Source organism: Clarias gariepinus, chromosome 23, assembly GCF_024256425.1.
Source record: "Clarias gariepinus isolate MV-2021 ecotype Netherlands chromosome 23, CGAR_prim_01v2, whole genome shotgun sequence".
In the NCBI taxonomy this organism is placed as follows: domain Eukaryota; kingdom Metazoa; phylum Chordata; class Actinopteri; order Siluriformes; family Clariidae; genus Clarias; species Clarias gariepinus.
Genome location: NC_071122.1, coordinates 8,649,643 through 8,666,564, shown reverse-complemented (window position 1 = coordinate 8,666,564; position 16,922 = coordinate 8,649,643). Strand labels below are relative to the sequence as shown.

At 35.1% G+C, this 16,922-nt stretch overlaps 1 protein-coding gene across 1 annotated transcript; it reads left to right on the top strand.

The window, feature by feature from the left end:
* Positions 1–214: 214 nt before the first annotated feature.
* abhd6a (abhydrolase domain containing 6, acylglycerol lipase a) lies at positions 215–16,477 on the top strand. The gene is made up of 9 exons (XM_053483656.1): positions 215–297; positions 2,175–2,306; positions 5,749–5,905; positions 7,303–7,416; positions 10,689–10,821; positions 10,926–11,083; positions 13,960–14,014; positions 14,109–14,209; positions 15,990–16,477. Exons 2-9 carry the CDS (start codon positions 2,188–2,190, stop codon positions 16,170–16,172), a joined length of 1,020 nt encoding a protein of 339 aa, XP_053339631.1. The 5' UTR covers positions 215–297; positions 2,175–2,187; the 3' UTR covers positions 16,173–16,477.
* Positions 16,478–16,922: the final 445 nt, after the last annotated feature.

Sequence of the window (16,922 nt, the reverse complement as noted above, 5' to 3'; positions counted from 1 at the left end):
ACAAAAAAACATGCAAAAAGTCAGCTGTGGAGAAAAAGGTTCGAAAGTATTTTTTTTTTAAATCAACAAGAGAAGTGACTAAAAAGCACAAATATAATATTAAAGAAAAGGTTAATTATTAGTAGTGTTACTGTGGTATGAACGCATTATAAATCAATCTGGCAACCTTGTATCGTGTGATTACCTAAGCTCTTATAATAAAGCAGACACAGAAGTGTGTGTGTGTGTGCGCGCGGTGGAAGAGGCACATTCAGCTTTTTGAAGAGAACCTCTGTGACACCTGGGAGACCGCTGAAGGTACAATCTGTCATTATTACGTATTATAGTGCTAATAAACACGCAGAATAAACGCGTTTTATTCAGATATAAATAAATAAACCTGTTTGTTCCTGTTTACGCTACACGGAACTGCGGTAATGCGAAACACACTCACTCATGTATACTTACCTGGATGCAGATGAATCGATAAGTCTCTGTCTTTTCTTATTATTTTATTCTTTTATCATATACACGTTGTTATCATACATGTACAGTGGCTGCTGTAGTCACGTGACCTTGCATGGACTTTGGGTTCTGTTCATGTTATAATCTGCACTTTTGCACTAGTCACCCTCAGCAAGCTTTTATCTGTGTGTCTGTGCATTAATCCCTGACATCTCTGCCCTCGACCCCTCTCATGTCCTACTCTAACAGATTAAAAACTACCCTAGACTGATGTTGCTCTCTGTCTCAAAGGATCCTAAGACAAACTTGTACAGTATATATATATATATATATATATATATATATAAATTAATATAGACCAGGGGTTCTACACTGATCAGTCATTACATTATGACCATATTGCCTAATGTTGCATAGGTCCCTCTTTATACACTGTGTGTTCTGACACCTTTCCATCACAACCAGCCTTAACCTTTTCATGTTACATGTAAACTCCCTGCACACAGGCCCTGAGGTGGGAATCGAACCCAGACCCTGTAGGCGCAAGGCAACAGTACTAACCACTAAGCCACTGTGCTGCCATCTGTTATATATTATTTGTATTATATTGATCAACATACATAATAATAGAATACAGAGGTTTGGAACAAGAGAGGATGTGGTGCTGTATGAATTTTTTATTTACAGGGTTTATATATTATAGAATTGAATAGAATTTTGTTACAGTAAATCTATATTATTTAACGACTCCTGCATTACTGATTTAGTACAGAAAACATTGTATATTCCTAAACATTTGTTCTTTAACAGAAATTGTAATGTTACAGAAAAAACATTTGTGCATTAGTAAGGAAATCATGTTATATAACAGACCCCCTTTTAGTCTAAAAAAAAACACAATGAAGGCTGTTGGCGTTCGCTGCAAATAGAAAAAGGACACAGGTACCTACAGTAGGACTACTGTGTCGTCGTTTTTTTCAAGCAAAGAGTTACCTTTTCAAATACAATCAAAGGAATTAGGATAAAGCACTTGCTATAAAATTAATGCATGGATTAATATAATGAATATAATCATGCATGTCATCTATATTAACCATCTAAAATATCTTACATTTATATTAGTATATGTTAAAAGAAAAAAACATGCTAAGCCACCTTAAGAACAAAGTTAAGGTGTGTCACAGTTTTATTACAGTACTGATCCAGTTTTACATTTGGCCTGCTATATTACAATTAATTACAATTTAATGCATTGTACTTTGTACTTTTTATTCTCTCTCTCTCTTTTTTTTATTTTTTTACATTTTTAAACAGCAGTCTAAATACATAATTCTGAATTAGTATTAAAAATATGTTAGTGTTCGTATAGTGATGCATTTAAAAAAAAAATTGTTATTAATTATACCATGTGCAGCATTATTCATCAGACACATAATACTGTACTTAAAACAGAACCACATCACTACACCAGGGATTCATTTGACAGGAGGCTGCAGAATACTTCTCACAGTGTTTCTTTCAAACAGCTGCTTTCTTTTCTAAATTCTCTTTCATTCTCATTCTCAGAGCATGTAAACCTCTATGAAAAATATGAAAACAAAAACCTAAAAACGATTGGCTAGTGATAAAAGTGTAAAATAATGCTGTGTTATTTGGTATGGCTTACCATTTTACAAAACCCTTGGCATGCACAAATGTAATGTAAAGTTATGTTCATTTTTGTTTAACAGGTGAAAGTTGGTGATGGATCTGGATGTGGTGAACATGTTTATCATCGCTGGAGGCACTCTCGCAATCCCCATTTTAGCTTTTGTGGCTTCTTTTCTGTTTTGGCCAGCGGCACTTATTAAGATTTATCACTGGTGAGTGTGATAGAGATTCATCTGTTTATATTAAACATGTTATTGCTTCGGTAGTGACATCTAATTTATATTTGTATAGCATTTATAGAATGAGTCTCTATTGTTAGCACTAGAGGAAAAGAGGTGAATGACCTTTTATAGCTGCCATGTTTCACGACAATAAATGCAACCATAAACATATCTTATTAAATAGAAAAAAAGTTTTGGTTCGCAAATTGGTGTGCTACCGTATGAGATGTAAAAAAATGCTGTTACTTGAAAATTCAACTTCAATGTGATAAAGGTCCACCGGACCATATCACATCACAAGTTTCCACCCATGTGTTACATACTGCATTGGTTATATTTTTCATGTTTTGTGTCACCTTGTAATCTCACGGTACATAATACTATTGAATTCTTCTGTATTTTATGTAAATCCTGAGCGGATTCAGTGTTGGTTCCACATGCCCTTTGCTCTGTATCTGCAGACTTGTACTTGTCATGTACATATCTCGCTTAGTAACTATCTCTTGTCTTTGAACACACGGTCATGCAGAAGAAAGACAGAAAGAGGGAAGCTTTTATTTTATTTTCCTTATCTTATCTGTTCATAAAGATTCTGTTCATTTTAGTTGGCTTTGGGTGAAAGGTGATTGGGCGAATGGTGACAAATTCCAGTGTAGAATAAGAGGATTTTATGGAAAAAATATTTTTACAGGTAAAATGAATATACAAATATTATTATATACTGTTAATTAGTGATTTCTGAGGCTGGTAACTCAAAATGAATTTCTTCTCTGCAGCAGAGGTTAGTTTAGTCTTGCTTTCCTCTAAAAGTCTTCAAATTTTATCATGGTGCTTGATGGGTTTTGCAAATACACTTGACAATACTGTTCTTGCAAGACATATTCCAGAAAGTCTGACCTTTATGTCTTAAAATAACAACTGAATGTTGTTGTTGTTGTTTTAACATAACCCAATGCCATACAGTATGTGTTATTTTATGGTTTGGGGAAAAAGTACAGTATTGTTCTTGAATATAAAAATACACAATATTTCAAATATTGTGTTTTAAATATATATCACTTGGCATTGGGACAAATTTGGAATTACTTTCTAATTTTTGAGTTACAGGACCGTTTGTGGACATGAATAAATTAATATATTTAAATAATTCAAATGAGAGGTTTTTTTTTTTGTATTTTGACTTTTGAAATTGTTAGTTGAATAGTTGTATGGTTTATCTGTCCTTCCAAAAACATGAAAAAAGTAAAAATAAATGACACATCTGATAGTAAAGAATGACTAATTAAGCAGTTGGAATCAGGTGTGGCGTCTGCTTGATTGGAATGAAAGCCTGCACCCACACCACTTAGTAGGTCAAATATTTTCAATAAATATCTGATGCACAATGAATGAACAGTAAATTATAGAATGACTTCTATACTTACACAATTTTTTTCTCAGTTTTAACAGGTTGTCCTCTACATACTGTATGTATAATCACAAAATTTTCATTAAATTAGTGCACTTTATTGTCCAAAAAAACTACTTGACTACTTTTGTAGAATTCATTTAAATAATTTTTGTAGAAATTTTAAATGTCCATCATTAAATATATCATGCTAGTTCACTAGGTTACTAAGTAGAAGTACGATTAGTCAAAAACTGTTGGGAAGGATTTTATAACATATAGTATATATTTTAAAGGGTTAATTCAAAAACCTAAGAAAAAGTTTTCTTTGTGTTCTGATACTTTTCCAAACCAGCATTAACCTTTTCCTAAATTCCTACAGCTACAGTAGCTCTTCTGTTGGATCGGACTATACGGGTCAGGACCTGCTGAAAATGCCAGCAGGACTGCCAGCTGGGTCATGGGTGGCCAAGGCTTATTGACGCACATGGGGAGTGAAGGCTGGCCCGTGTAGTCCGATCCAATGAAAAAGTTAACATTTATTTGGTCCTGGATTATGTAAATAATAAAAAGTAAAATCATTGTTACTCATAACTTTATTCTAAATCAGACCACTTTAAAGACTACTTTTAGGGCATAATAACCTGCACATAAGAGTTTGTGATGAAATATTACATTAGAATGGTACATAATATGCACACGGATTTGGTGTAATTACACAACAGCATTACAGGTCACCACAACTGGTCAGGAGTGATTAACTGCCTCAGGGACATTCACCTCCTACACACGTTTCAGGCCCAAATTAGGACACGTCTCTTATTCTGACCTGACCTCTTTCTATTTATTAATGTAAGGTAAATAAGCCACAGCAATTGTATTTTTGCTGCACTTTTACTTACAGAACATACAGAGTGATGAGACTATTATAACTCCCTTTACTGCAGAGTTTCTGCACATGGGTACATGGGTTTTTGTACTATAAAGCACTTTTCGTGGCCCTAAGCAGATGCAGCACAGCATTGTTATAATTTTAGCATCGGCCTAATGATTTATTATTTATAGCAGCGTAAACACAAATATCAATACTTACTGAAACACATGGTTAAACCTGCTCTTTAAAGGTTATCTTGCTCAACATTATTAACATTTTTGTTTCATATAGTACAAAATTATAAATGTATCCACAGAGGTTTAATATTACCTTATTGTCTAATTATTTTAATTATCTCTTGGTCATTTGGCTTTAGTGCAAACCACTAAGCCACCAGGCTGTCAATGAGAAATCAGTTTTATAGTCTTACTAGTATGGTCATGCTATCTGTATACCAAAAGATACAGTAGTTACTCTAAATAATATATCTGATAGTCTGATTAAAAGCCAAAAATGACTATTTGAGCAGTTGCAATCAGGTGTGGCTTCTGCTTGGTTGGAATTAGGGCTGCAACTAACGATTATTGTAATAATTGATTAATCTGTCGAATATGTTTTTTTCTGATTAATCGATTAATTGGATGAAGACACAAAACCCAAGAAAAGCATTAATTTCCGACCCTTTATTCAAAAACAGAACTAAAATCTTTAGAAAGTGCACAAACATATTGCTCCTTGAGCTGTTATAATAAAATAAAATAAAAATGGATTAACACAAAAACATAGAGATGTATTCTTTACATCTGCCGAATATATACAGTATATTAATTAGGGTTGGAGCTGAACTCTTTTGGACCTCTTTAAGGCCGAACTTGCCTACCCCTGGTCAAAGGTGTTCAGTGGGGTTTAGGTCAGGCTTTTGTGTAGGAGACTCAACTTCTTAAATTTTAACATTGTAAAGCTATTTCTTCTTGAGTCTTGCTTTGGAAAAAGGATAAGAAAACAGGTTTGTGTGAAAGGAGCAAGTCTTGAAGCTAGCTAGGCAAGCAAAGGCATTCTGTGCAACTTCAGGTTTGTGGCAACAATTTGGGGAAGACTCACACATGGCTGTGAAGTATGGTGTCCACATACTTTTTTATGTTATTTATATTTATGTTGTTTCTATATATCAGGTATTGGAGGAGGAGACTGGGGCTGCAGGTGGACTATGCAGAACAGGATGGATATTGCTTCTGTTACACACACCGTGGGAAACCCGGAAGTCGGCCGTCGGTCCTCATGCTGCATGGCTTTTCTGGTAACAAGGACATGTGGCTAGGTGTGGTTAAGGTATGGCCTTTCTCTCTCAGAACATTTCCGAACATAAACTGTCCTTCTTTAACCAGGCTGTTGATCTTTCACAGTATTGTTTTTACATTTACATTTAGGCATTTAGCAGACGCTCTTATCCAGAGAGACTTAAATAAGTGCTTTGAAGTTTCCATCATCAAGATACTAAGTAGAAGTACCATAAGTCAAACACTGTTGGGAAGGATTTTTAAATTTATTATATAATAATATATATATATATATATATATATATATATATATATATAAATCCTGGATTTCAAGCACAATTTTCAAAACAAAAATAGAATTTTCCCATAAGAAATAAATAGAAACTCAAATTATTCGTTCCACAGTCCCAAAAAATACATAAAAATAATTTATACAAAATTTAAAGTAAAAATTAAACAAATTAATCTGCACTTCACCTTTATAACATGTAAAAATATATACCGACACACAAGTGTTTTTTGGTTTATGCGCGCAGGCGCTGTGTGTGTGTGTGTGAAGCTATAAGTAAGAGGAGAGGAGGAATCAGCCCGTCCCGTCTTCTCGTCTTACATAGTAACACTTCCTCCTCTCTTAACATATTAACGGAAAGACTGTTTTATCAGATAATAGAGCAGTGTAGAGCAGAGAGTGTGTGTGAAGGCATGGGGGGGTGAAGGGGCACAGTGTCAAATTACACATGCACACACACATAACGGCATGCTGACCCAAGGAAAGAAAGAAAAGGGATCTTTACCCTCTCTAATGAGACTTTCTTTTGCTTTATACTCGTGCACACACGCGTTATAAGAAACAGTACACGCGCGTTATACACACACGCATACTAACACAAAATAAAATATGTTTTACGCGCACACACGTGGTCACAGTGTTATAGTATATGTTGATTATACCAGTAAGAGACGAGCACTAAGACCCAGCAGGGGGAGACGTTTACCCACAATTTCACAGCACAAAAGAGAGAAAAACCAGTGGCTCAGTTGTGATCACGTGACGCTCGGCTTCAAAACAAGAAGCGAATGCCTGATACATAATCAAGTCAAAATTGATTAAAACTCTTTGCTCTTCTTGTGGAACACTCACAAACCGCGTTACTCGCAATCCGAGGTTTCACTGTATATATGTTGTGATACCTTTCTACCGGAACCAGTGGTAACCTTTCAATGCCTGAGCTACAGTAGCTCTTCTATTGGATCTGACACAGGTCAGGAAATGGTTAATGGTGGTTGTGATTGAAAGGTTTAGAACACATGGTGCATCACTGTTATGGTGGCAAAAGGGGGGCCTACTCAATATTAGGCAGGTGGTCATAATGTTGTGGACATATTGTATTATGTGTTTTGTTTAATTGTTTTAATTTGTCATAATTTTTTTTTTTTTTTTTTTTGCAGTTCTTTCCATCCAACGTTCATCTGGTGTGTGTTGACATGCCTGGCCATGAAGGCACGACACGCACTAGTGCAGTGGACTACTCTATTGAGGGCCAAGTCAAAAGGATACATCAGGTATTGTTTCTTTTTATTTCTGAATGTGCCTATGCTCATTGTTTCTTAATTCTATTTATACATACATTACGTTAGTTATGAGTGTGTTTCTTACACAAAAAAACTAAATGCATTCAAGAGTCAATTACCTTTTCTGTCTCTAATACATACAAGGCCTATATGAAAATAATGCAAAAGTGGGCATAACTTTTTTATTAATTGACACAGGTCATTCAATTCAATTCAATTCAATTCAATTCAATTTTATTTGTATAGCGCTTTTAGCAATTTTCATTGCCGCAAAGCAGCTTTACACAGTCAAAAGAATTATTTAAGTTTGTATGAAATGTGAATTTGTATGAATCAAAATGGTCAGTTTGTCCCTGGTGAGCATTCAAGTCATTCATGTTGGTAGAGTAAGTTTTTTCTCTATGCAAAGATATGTATTTCTCTATGCTTAAGATAGTATTCATCACAAGTCGCAGTTGATGGTCTCGCACTATGTGGTTTGTCTCCAATGCTGGTTTTCCCTTCCATAAACCTCTCCATCCATCTGTGCACACTGCTCTTGTCAGTGGCGTCATCTCCATAAACATTCTGTAGCGCAGTGGGAGACTGCGGCAAAGAGGATTTTTAAAGAGGAATTAAGAGAAATGTATGGCTTGATTATTACCTGTGTATTGAGAATGAGTTATACTACCAACATGTGCAATTTGAGTGACTTATGTTACTGTGGTTAATAAAAAAAAAAACTATGCCTAGTTTTGCATGACTTTAAGTACGGAAGACGGAAAAGAAAAATAAGTCTTGAATGCTTTGAAATTTTTTCTTGAAAGATTCTGCATCGGTACACATCATAACATGCACATCAGACTTTTATCTTTTACATTAAACATAACAATATCACATAATATTAAGTAAATTATGTTTTTAAGGATAGGTTGGACATAATACTACTGTATATATTACAATTACTGAAAATATTTAAACTATAGAAAAAAAAGAATAATCACATCCCGGATTAATTAAGGAATACAATACTTTGTGTTATTACTATACATGAGATGGTATCAAAAAGATGTTTACAAGTGTACTTTACAGGTACTTTATTACTTATTATTTACTTATAATACTTTATTTTTAACTGGCAAGTAGGGTTTGTGCAGAAGTTCTCCGTTCATTATGCACAAGTTGTTAAATGGTTTCAACATTTTTGGGGGTTAAGCTTGTTGAAGGTCTACTTGGTCTCTTGTCGTCTGCCAGTGATGTTCTTGCATGCTGTTCAAATCACAGTATCACAGTATCACTCAGAATCACTATTAGTTCTAACGTGCTGTCCATGATTAAATAGCAGACTCGATAATGCATACAGTATGGTCAGAATTGCACCAGTGGCGTACTCAGGTGTTGTGCTGCCATCTGTTGGACCATCTGAGTTACAAAACTAGACTCAAAAAATTTTGATAGAGCCTCGTACCATATAATAAAATATTGTAACTGGTAGCAAGTTGCTGTGATATAAGAGATGGGACATGTTGTTATTGAAAAACAATTACGTGCCAGATTTAATAATCTACATTAAAATAAGCTACCGTACTAATAAGCTACTTGTTCACAAACACCTGCACCAACTAGAAAAGCCAAACTGAATATTTTTACTGGGATTAGTTTGTATTATCACGACAGAAATAACAGATCTGAAGTGGTTATACAGTAAGTAAATTTTAATGTTTGAAGGCTAAACTTAATCTTTATCCGGTCTCTTTTTTCAACTTCCCATCTGATTCACTCCCCGATTACCAAACGGGCAGTGTATTTGGCTGACGACGAAAGAAGGGCAAACAAGGAGTCAGTTACTTAACCTTACAAAATTCTATATTTATGTATTAATACGTTAGGCTGAGAGTTCTGCCGAACAAAAAGACATGTGCGTGGGCTTCAACCTGAAATAATAATATCACTGATTACATTAAAGCTGATCAGCTTATTTTTAGCTTTAAACTTTTAACTATTTCTATAAACTCTTTAACCCTAAATGACAGGTATCTTCGATAGTACAATATATTTTGGTGTGTACAGTATATGAATAGATGTATAGTCCCTGTAGGATGCACTATAGGATGTATAGTGTACTGTATAAGAATGGATGTATATACGATGATGAGAAATTGCTGTCCTGTGATAAGAACCTAATGGTGTGTAATCCAATTTTGCTGTATCTGTAAAGAGACAGATTCACAGTCTTAATGGTGACCAGTCATGTGCGTGTAAAACACACTGTCCATTTAAACATGGTCAGGTGACCTCCTTGCGTCACCTGGATTCCCCTCGTAATTTGGAGAAAAGTCTTGCGAGAGTAAAAACAAGAACCAAAACATAACTGATGCGGCAATACATTATATGGGATCAGATCATAAAGTATACAATGGCATATAAAAAATTCACCCATTTTTGGCTGCGCTGCATGTTATGAACGGTAGTATCAGGAGGAACATGGAGCCACTTTTGTTTTTAAATCATAAATTTAGGTTAAGTGAGGTTTGTAAATGTTAATTTATTTTATAATTGACCTAATTTACATGGCTTTTCTAAATGTTTTAATTTTTTTATATACAAAAATATATTTATAGTGTTGGAAATTGGTAATTTTAATAATATTTTAGGGTGTCTGGAACAGATTATATGTAGGATGCACTATAGGATGTTAAAATAAGAACACATTGATTCCTTTTTTAATTGATCTTTAGTTTTTTGTGTTTGCAGTAAATCATGGAAACACTGGGTGTTAGAAATGCATCAGTTCATTAAAGGTCATTCATACAGTACCTATACAGCGGTATTAAGTTTGATCAGATAACTGTATAATCATTAATACATAAATATTAGCCACTAAGTGTGTATCAGTCAGAAAACACTGTGTAATATGATTGGCTCCCACTGAGTGCTCACACTAACGCATCCTCTCCAAAATCATGTGCCTGAAATAGATGCCCTTGTTGAAGCTTGAGGCTATTTTTGATCACTGTGTCTGTGTCCTTGAGTTACACAGGGACTTTTCAATGTTTGTGTCTTTTTACACCAAGTAAGCTTGTGTATGATTTAAATTTACACTTGTTGTGATGCAGTTTTAACCACAATACATTGATACAGATTTTTTTTCATCTCCAAATCAGACATGTTAGCTGATTGTTTTACATTACAGAATGAGCCTGACCTTAATGTCGGCTTTCTGCATTAACTGTATTTGTATTTGCTTGCATTTTTTTTTTTTTTACATCTTGCTCACTCTGCAGTTTGTAGAAAGCATTCATCTGAATAAGAAGCCTTTTCACCTAGTGGGTACGTCCATGGGTGGCTGTGTAGCCGGGGTTTATGCTGCTCGCTATCCCTCAGATCTCTCCAGTGTCACACTGATCTGTCCTGCTGGTTAGTATGGCATGGCACTGGTACTGATCTGATACTGATAATATTTTCTTTGGTAAGACCTATAGAAAAGTAAGAAATCTGCCTCGTTTTTTTTTATTATGTAGGATTGAAAAATGCCCAGGAGAGTGAGTTTGTGAGACGTCTGAGAGACATGGAAAACAGTAAGGATGTCCAAAGCATCCCTCTCATTCCGTCGACTCCAGAGGAGATGGAGGAAATGCTGAAACTGTGCTCTTTTGTGCGCTTTAAGATCCCTTATCAGGTATTTCAACTTTAAATCATATTACAGGAACTTTCTCTTAAAAGGATATTTTATCTTGCACGTGTTTTTTCTCAGAAACATCTTAATGCAGTGATCAGCTTTGTGCAGGTTTATGTCATTTTAAGTAACAGGCCACATGAACCACTTGGTCCACTGTCAAGTCAGGTGGAAACCAAGCAGTTTAGTAGATGGATATACAGACATACAAAACTTCTCTTAACTTTTTACTTTACTTGCAGTTATGCTAAAAATATGTAGTTTAATAATATATACGGTATATATATATATATATATATATATATATATATATAGTTTTGCAATATATCAAACCAATGAGCTTGTCAATGTATTGCTCTATTGCCCCCTAGTGGAACAACCGAGCACAACATGGGTTATAAAATTTATTTGGTGTCCCAGATCACAACATTGGCCATGCTTATTCCCCATACGGTGATTATTATTACTATTATTGCCTGGAAACCTGTGAGTTAAAATTTGCCAACTTTTATACTAATTATTAAGTATTATGGCAGATCCGCCTCTGTCCACCAATCGTCCTCTGCAGCTGAACCAGAATTCAGCTGCATGTCTCCTTTTCAAACTTCCCAAGTTCTCCCACACCACCTCATTTCTCCGCTCCCTGCACTTGCTTCCTGTAGCTGCCCCCATCAAATTCAAAACTCTGATGATTGCCTATAAAGATAAAACGGGCCAGAACTTACTTACCTCTCAGGTGAAATCACACCACGCACCGCACCACGTTCCCTCCAATCCTCCAGCACTGCTCGACTGGTCCCAGGGATCAGGGGATTCATCCAGACTCTCTTCTGTTCTGGCACCTATAGTAGGTGTCAAATGTCCGTATAGCTGAGTATTTGATTATATTTAAACCATGACTCAAGACGTATTTGTTTCTTTAGTACTTGGATTAATCCCCCCGTATTCCCCACTTAAAATATAAAAATCCCTTTCCCAACTGTGTTTGACTGAGGCATGTTCACACAGGCGCTAAATTTTTGAATAAACGAACGTGCTCTGAACGTCTTAGGCCTTGTTCACACGGGCGTTAAGTTTTTGAATAAACGAACGTGCTCTGAATGTCCTAGACGTTTATGTTGCATTTTGTAGTGGCGCTTGATTGATTTCTACACCGGCGTTCGTTTGTCTCTGTCTAACGTCAGCCTGCAGCCCAGATTGTAGTTTGTGTGTTAACCTGTGGGGGGCAGTGTGTCGAGAACTCGATATGAAAGCCCGCTGCTACCGGGTTCACTCTGACTGCACAATGTCGGATTAAAGAAAGTTTTTTTTTTGTGGTTTATAAAGAAACGCATATGTGTTTTAACAATTTATTATGTTTTATTTTGCCTTTTTCCGCATTTCCCTATGTATATCATGTAGGATCATGGGATATATCCGGTGTTATGCGCTAAAATGCCCCCTGCCATGGATTGCCCCCCCTACATAATCGCTATTAAATATTGTATTAGAATATAAATTCATAGGTTAATGGTTTACAAATTACAAATTACATGAGACAATAAGCAATATAAAAATAAATATGTTGTATATGAAAAAAATTGATTTTTTTCATATACTGTACAACATGTATACTTTTGGATTGTTTATTTTATAATAAAAATAGTTTACTCTAATTTTTCATCATGAACAATATTTATTTTTATTGTATATAAATGCTTATTTGTATATTCATGAAAAAGCCCTTAAAAATAAATGTGCCACAAAATAAACATTATACAAGAATTTGTATTCATGGTCTTGACGGCTGTCACATAACTAGGGTTTATTATAAATTAATATCATATTTGATAATAATAAACCTATGAATTTATGTTCTACTATAATATTTGATAGCGATTATGTATGGGGGGGCAATCCATGGCAGAGGGGCATTTTAGCGCATAACACCGGTCCTCCGAAGCGTAAAATGAATGTGAAGAAAACGCACTAAAAGCGTTTTCCTTGCGTTCGTTGGGATTTGAATGGCAAGAAAAAGCTGCATGCAACGTTTTTTTGATGCAGTATAAACGCGAAGCCGGACAAACACACGTCACCAAAGCTTGTGTGAATACTCTCATTGACTCCTATGTGTAGGAAACAATCTGCGCTTGATCCGCGCTCACCGGACGCTACGAACGCAAGAAAAACGCTTGATTTTAACGCCCGTGTGAAGGCCTGATGGCGTTTAGTTAGTAACATAGTAACCCAGTGTTAGTATCTAACTAATGACTGAAACTTCAAGGAACTTTTTATAAGTTGCTCTGGATAAGATATAAATCTAAATTATTATTATTATTATTATTATTATTTTTATTATTATTATTTATTACTTAATAATAAATGCAGAGGATGAATGGTGAACAAGGTTTTTTGTTATAAAGTATTGGTTTAATGTGACTTGCAGAAATATTCACCCCCTCGACACCACTTGAAAGGCATATTGTCATAAATTTACACAAAATAAGCCACTATATCATGCTGTGGTAATTAATATACCTAAATGCAGAACTGAGAAGATTTGTTCTTGCTTAATGGGATAAATATAATGTAATCCGTGGAATGCAAAACATGAAATATTTTAATATTTTCATGTTTATAAAATATCTCACACTTTTAGGACCAGCTCAACTGTTTTCTAGTTGATGTAGCTATTTTTTATAACAACACTTACCAGAAAAGATTTAATATGAAAGAAAGTTACTTTTACGTTCATGCACTGCATAGTCTTACTTAAGGCATTTTAAAAAGAATAAAAAAAATAAATAAAAAAAGGTAAATATGTATTCATTGTAAAATGCTGCATGCAAGTGGCTTTATTTTTAAAATTATTTTTCTAATGCCGTATTTGTTTAAAATAGATCCTTCAGGGATTGGTCAAAGTCCGTATTCCGCACAACAGCTTCTACCGTGAAGGTACGTTCCATTCTCTGACATTTTGTACAAGTGTTGTCTGCCTGCTTTAAGATAAAAGGACACAAGAATTACAGAAATCCTCTTTGTGCTTCAGTGTTCATGGAGTTAGTAGAAGAAAAATCGAGACACTGCCTGCATGAGAACATGCATCTCCTAACAACACCGCTTCAAGTCATTTGGGGGAAACAGGATCAGGTAGGACTAGATCACAACGGCAAGAAATATCATGCAACAACAAAAAAAAAAATTCGAGCTGATTAGAGAGGACATTATATGTGTGTTGGTCAAAGAAAAAAAATTCTTTTATACACAGTCAGGTAAGTTAACATGTTGACAGATATAAGGAATTATGTTGGTCTTTCTTCAATATACCACAACATGTTTAAATTAAATTAAATAATAAATATGTGCAAACATTCAGCTTTTATTTAAATGTGCTCTCCTCCTTTTTAAGGGGCAAAATGTAATTGGCGAAAATAAACAGAATTATAAACTAAATTGTATATTTTTTAACTTGGTTGCAAATCCTTTTAATGAATACCCCTGGTAAATTGTTACTTGAGTAAAAATCTATTTACATTTCTGCATGAGTAAAAGTATAAAAGTACTTAACTTCAAATTCACTTGTATTAGCTCACAGTAGCATTTAAGGGTTTGTAAAAGAAATGAAGTGAAGTAGAAAGTACAGATATTTATTGTAAATGTAGTAGTTTACCTTTAGTAGCTTTACTTCTACTCAAATACAGAATGTGTGTACTTTGCCCATCAGTGCTTTCTTCTTTGGTGATGCTCTGCCAGGTGTTCACTGCAGCTGTTTGCAGTTCCTTCTTGTTCTTGGCCTGGTTTTGTCTTCAGAAAATAAATCCAGGTCACTTAGATTCAGGTCATGTGATTGACCCGGCCTTTTGTAACTTACTGTCTTTTACTAATTATTGGGCTGCTTTTAAAGTTTGCTTTGCGTTTCTACCTGCAGTCTTAAGCTATGAAAAGTGGGTTTTGAAGTTTTTTAGCCGAATCTGAACAGATAAAATATCCCTATATTTTCATTTTCTGCTTTCTTCATTTCACATTATTAGTAAATACAACATAACTACTGCTATTGGCAGCAACAATAACAGCTACTTTACTTTAGATCAAGGGCAGTTTACTCTACCCTTACCTTTTTTATACTCCTCTCTTCCCTTCATTCTGGTACAAGTTTAAGTTCAAATTCAAATCTACACAACCATATACAGTGTGATATGCAGTAAAATATTTACACGACTGTTTGTGACCCAGAAAAGGAGAAAGGAAGTAAGGAGGCAAAATACTAATAAGAGAGAATAAAATATTAAATATAAAATCTACAATTTTAAAATAAAATAAAGTTTTATTAAAAAGTAAAATAAAGTAGTAATATGTAACGTATATGAAAATGTATAACTGCAAAAAAGAAAGAACTGTATCATAAACTGTATTAAGTATGTGAAATGTGGAACGTGCAGACAGCAGCAGTACGGGGTGGTCATGGAGTGTGAAATGAAACGATGAGCAGCAGTGATATTGTCCATCTTTAATGTACAGTAGTGCAATAGTTTTCATCTTTTCTATGCAAACATAACCAGAAATGTGCAACATACAGTATATGTTTTGTGTACTTCAGTCTTTTAGTCCTGTGCAATGTTTGTCTCATCTGTCCATAGGATTTGTACAGACTTTTTTTGGTCTTCCTGTTCTATACATCAGGGTAAACCCTCTGTATTTACCTTAGTGAAGTCTTCACTTGATTGTTGACACAGATACACAGAACTTATGGAGGGTGTGCATGATCTGTCCAACAGTTACCAGAGAGCAAATTCTTGTCATCTCCCACAGTTTTTATTTTTTCCATGGTCTTCCATGTAGAGGTGCACATTCCTTTTTCCCCCACTGAAACAATGTGGGGTGTGTAAACATTTATAGTTACGATATGATTGTGTGGATGTAATGTGTGCAGGTGCTGGATGTATCCGGTGCATCTATATTGGCTGACACAGTGCCTGGATGCCAGGTCGATCTGTTAGACAACTGCGGCCATTCTGTGGTGATGGAGCGTCCTCGGAAAGCTGCTCATCTCATCATGGACTTCATCACGCGTCAGCAGAGTTCCGGGAGCGGTAGCAGCAAAAAGCTCTCCTGAAACCACACTTAACAAGATTATATAATTTGTAAGAGATTTGTAAATAATGTTAATTGTATTTTTCTAACAAACCCTCAGGGATGGATCACCAGGGTTAAGTTAATTCTTATAATATTTGATAGTTAGCCAAATTAGAATCAGAAACACTGTAGATTTAACTGTGAACTGGAAAATAACAGGCAATAACATTTTAAACAGTTTCAGGTTTTAAATGTTCACAGCATGCTCACACACAAACAGACACACATGCACACAAACTACTATTATTACTTTTTAAAATAAATGTGACCCATCATGTTAAATAAGTCTTATTTTGGATGATTTGAGTTCAACTTGAGTTTCAGGTTCCTGGTCCAATAAGCTCCGTAATGGTATAAGTTTATTACTGTACCATGTCCGATTGCTAAAAGTGTGAGTTTCTTAATGAGGAGCGCCTTGGAAAACTCAATTGAAATCCTATTTTTAGAATATTTAAATGAGGATTCCAGACATATTAGGTAAAGGGAACTCTAAGCCTCATTGTGGCACCAGGATTTTCCAGCTACAAATAAATTAACTTCGCCAGCATAGCAGTTTTATAACAACAACTGCATGTTTTTCTCTGACCACTAGAATAATCAGCACACTCATTCACACACTACGGGCAATTTGGGAACACCAACTAGGCTAACTTGCATATCTTTGAACTGTGGGAGGAAGTCAGAGTACCCAGAGGAAACCTCCAAGCACAGGGAGAACATGCAAACTCCA

Coding starts and splice junctions, on each gene's coding strand:
- abhd6a (XM_053483656.1), top strand. CDS start 2,188: ATGGATCTGGATGTGGTGAACATGTTTATCATCGCTGGAGGCACTCTC. Junction 7,417..10,688: donor AAGTCAAAAGGATACATCAG/GTATTGTTTCTT, acceptor CTCACTCTGCAG/TTTGTAGAAAGCATTCATCT. Junction 10,822..10,925: donor CACACTGATCTGTCCTGCTG/GTTAGTATGGCA, acceptor TTTATTATGTAG/GATTGAAAAATGCCCAGGAG.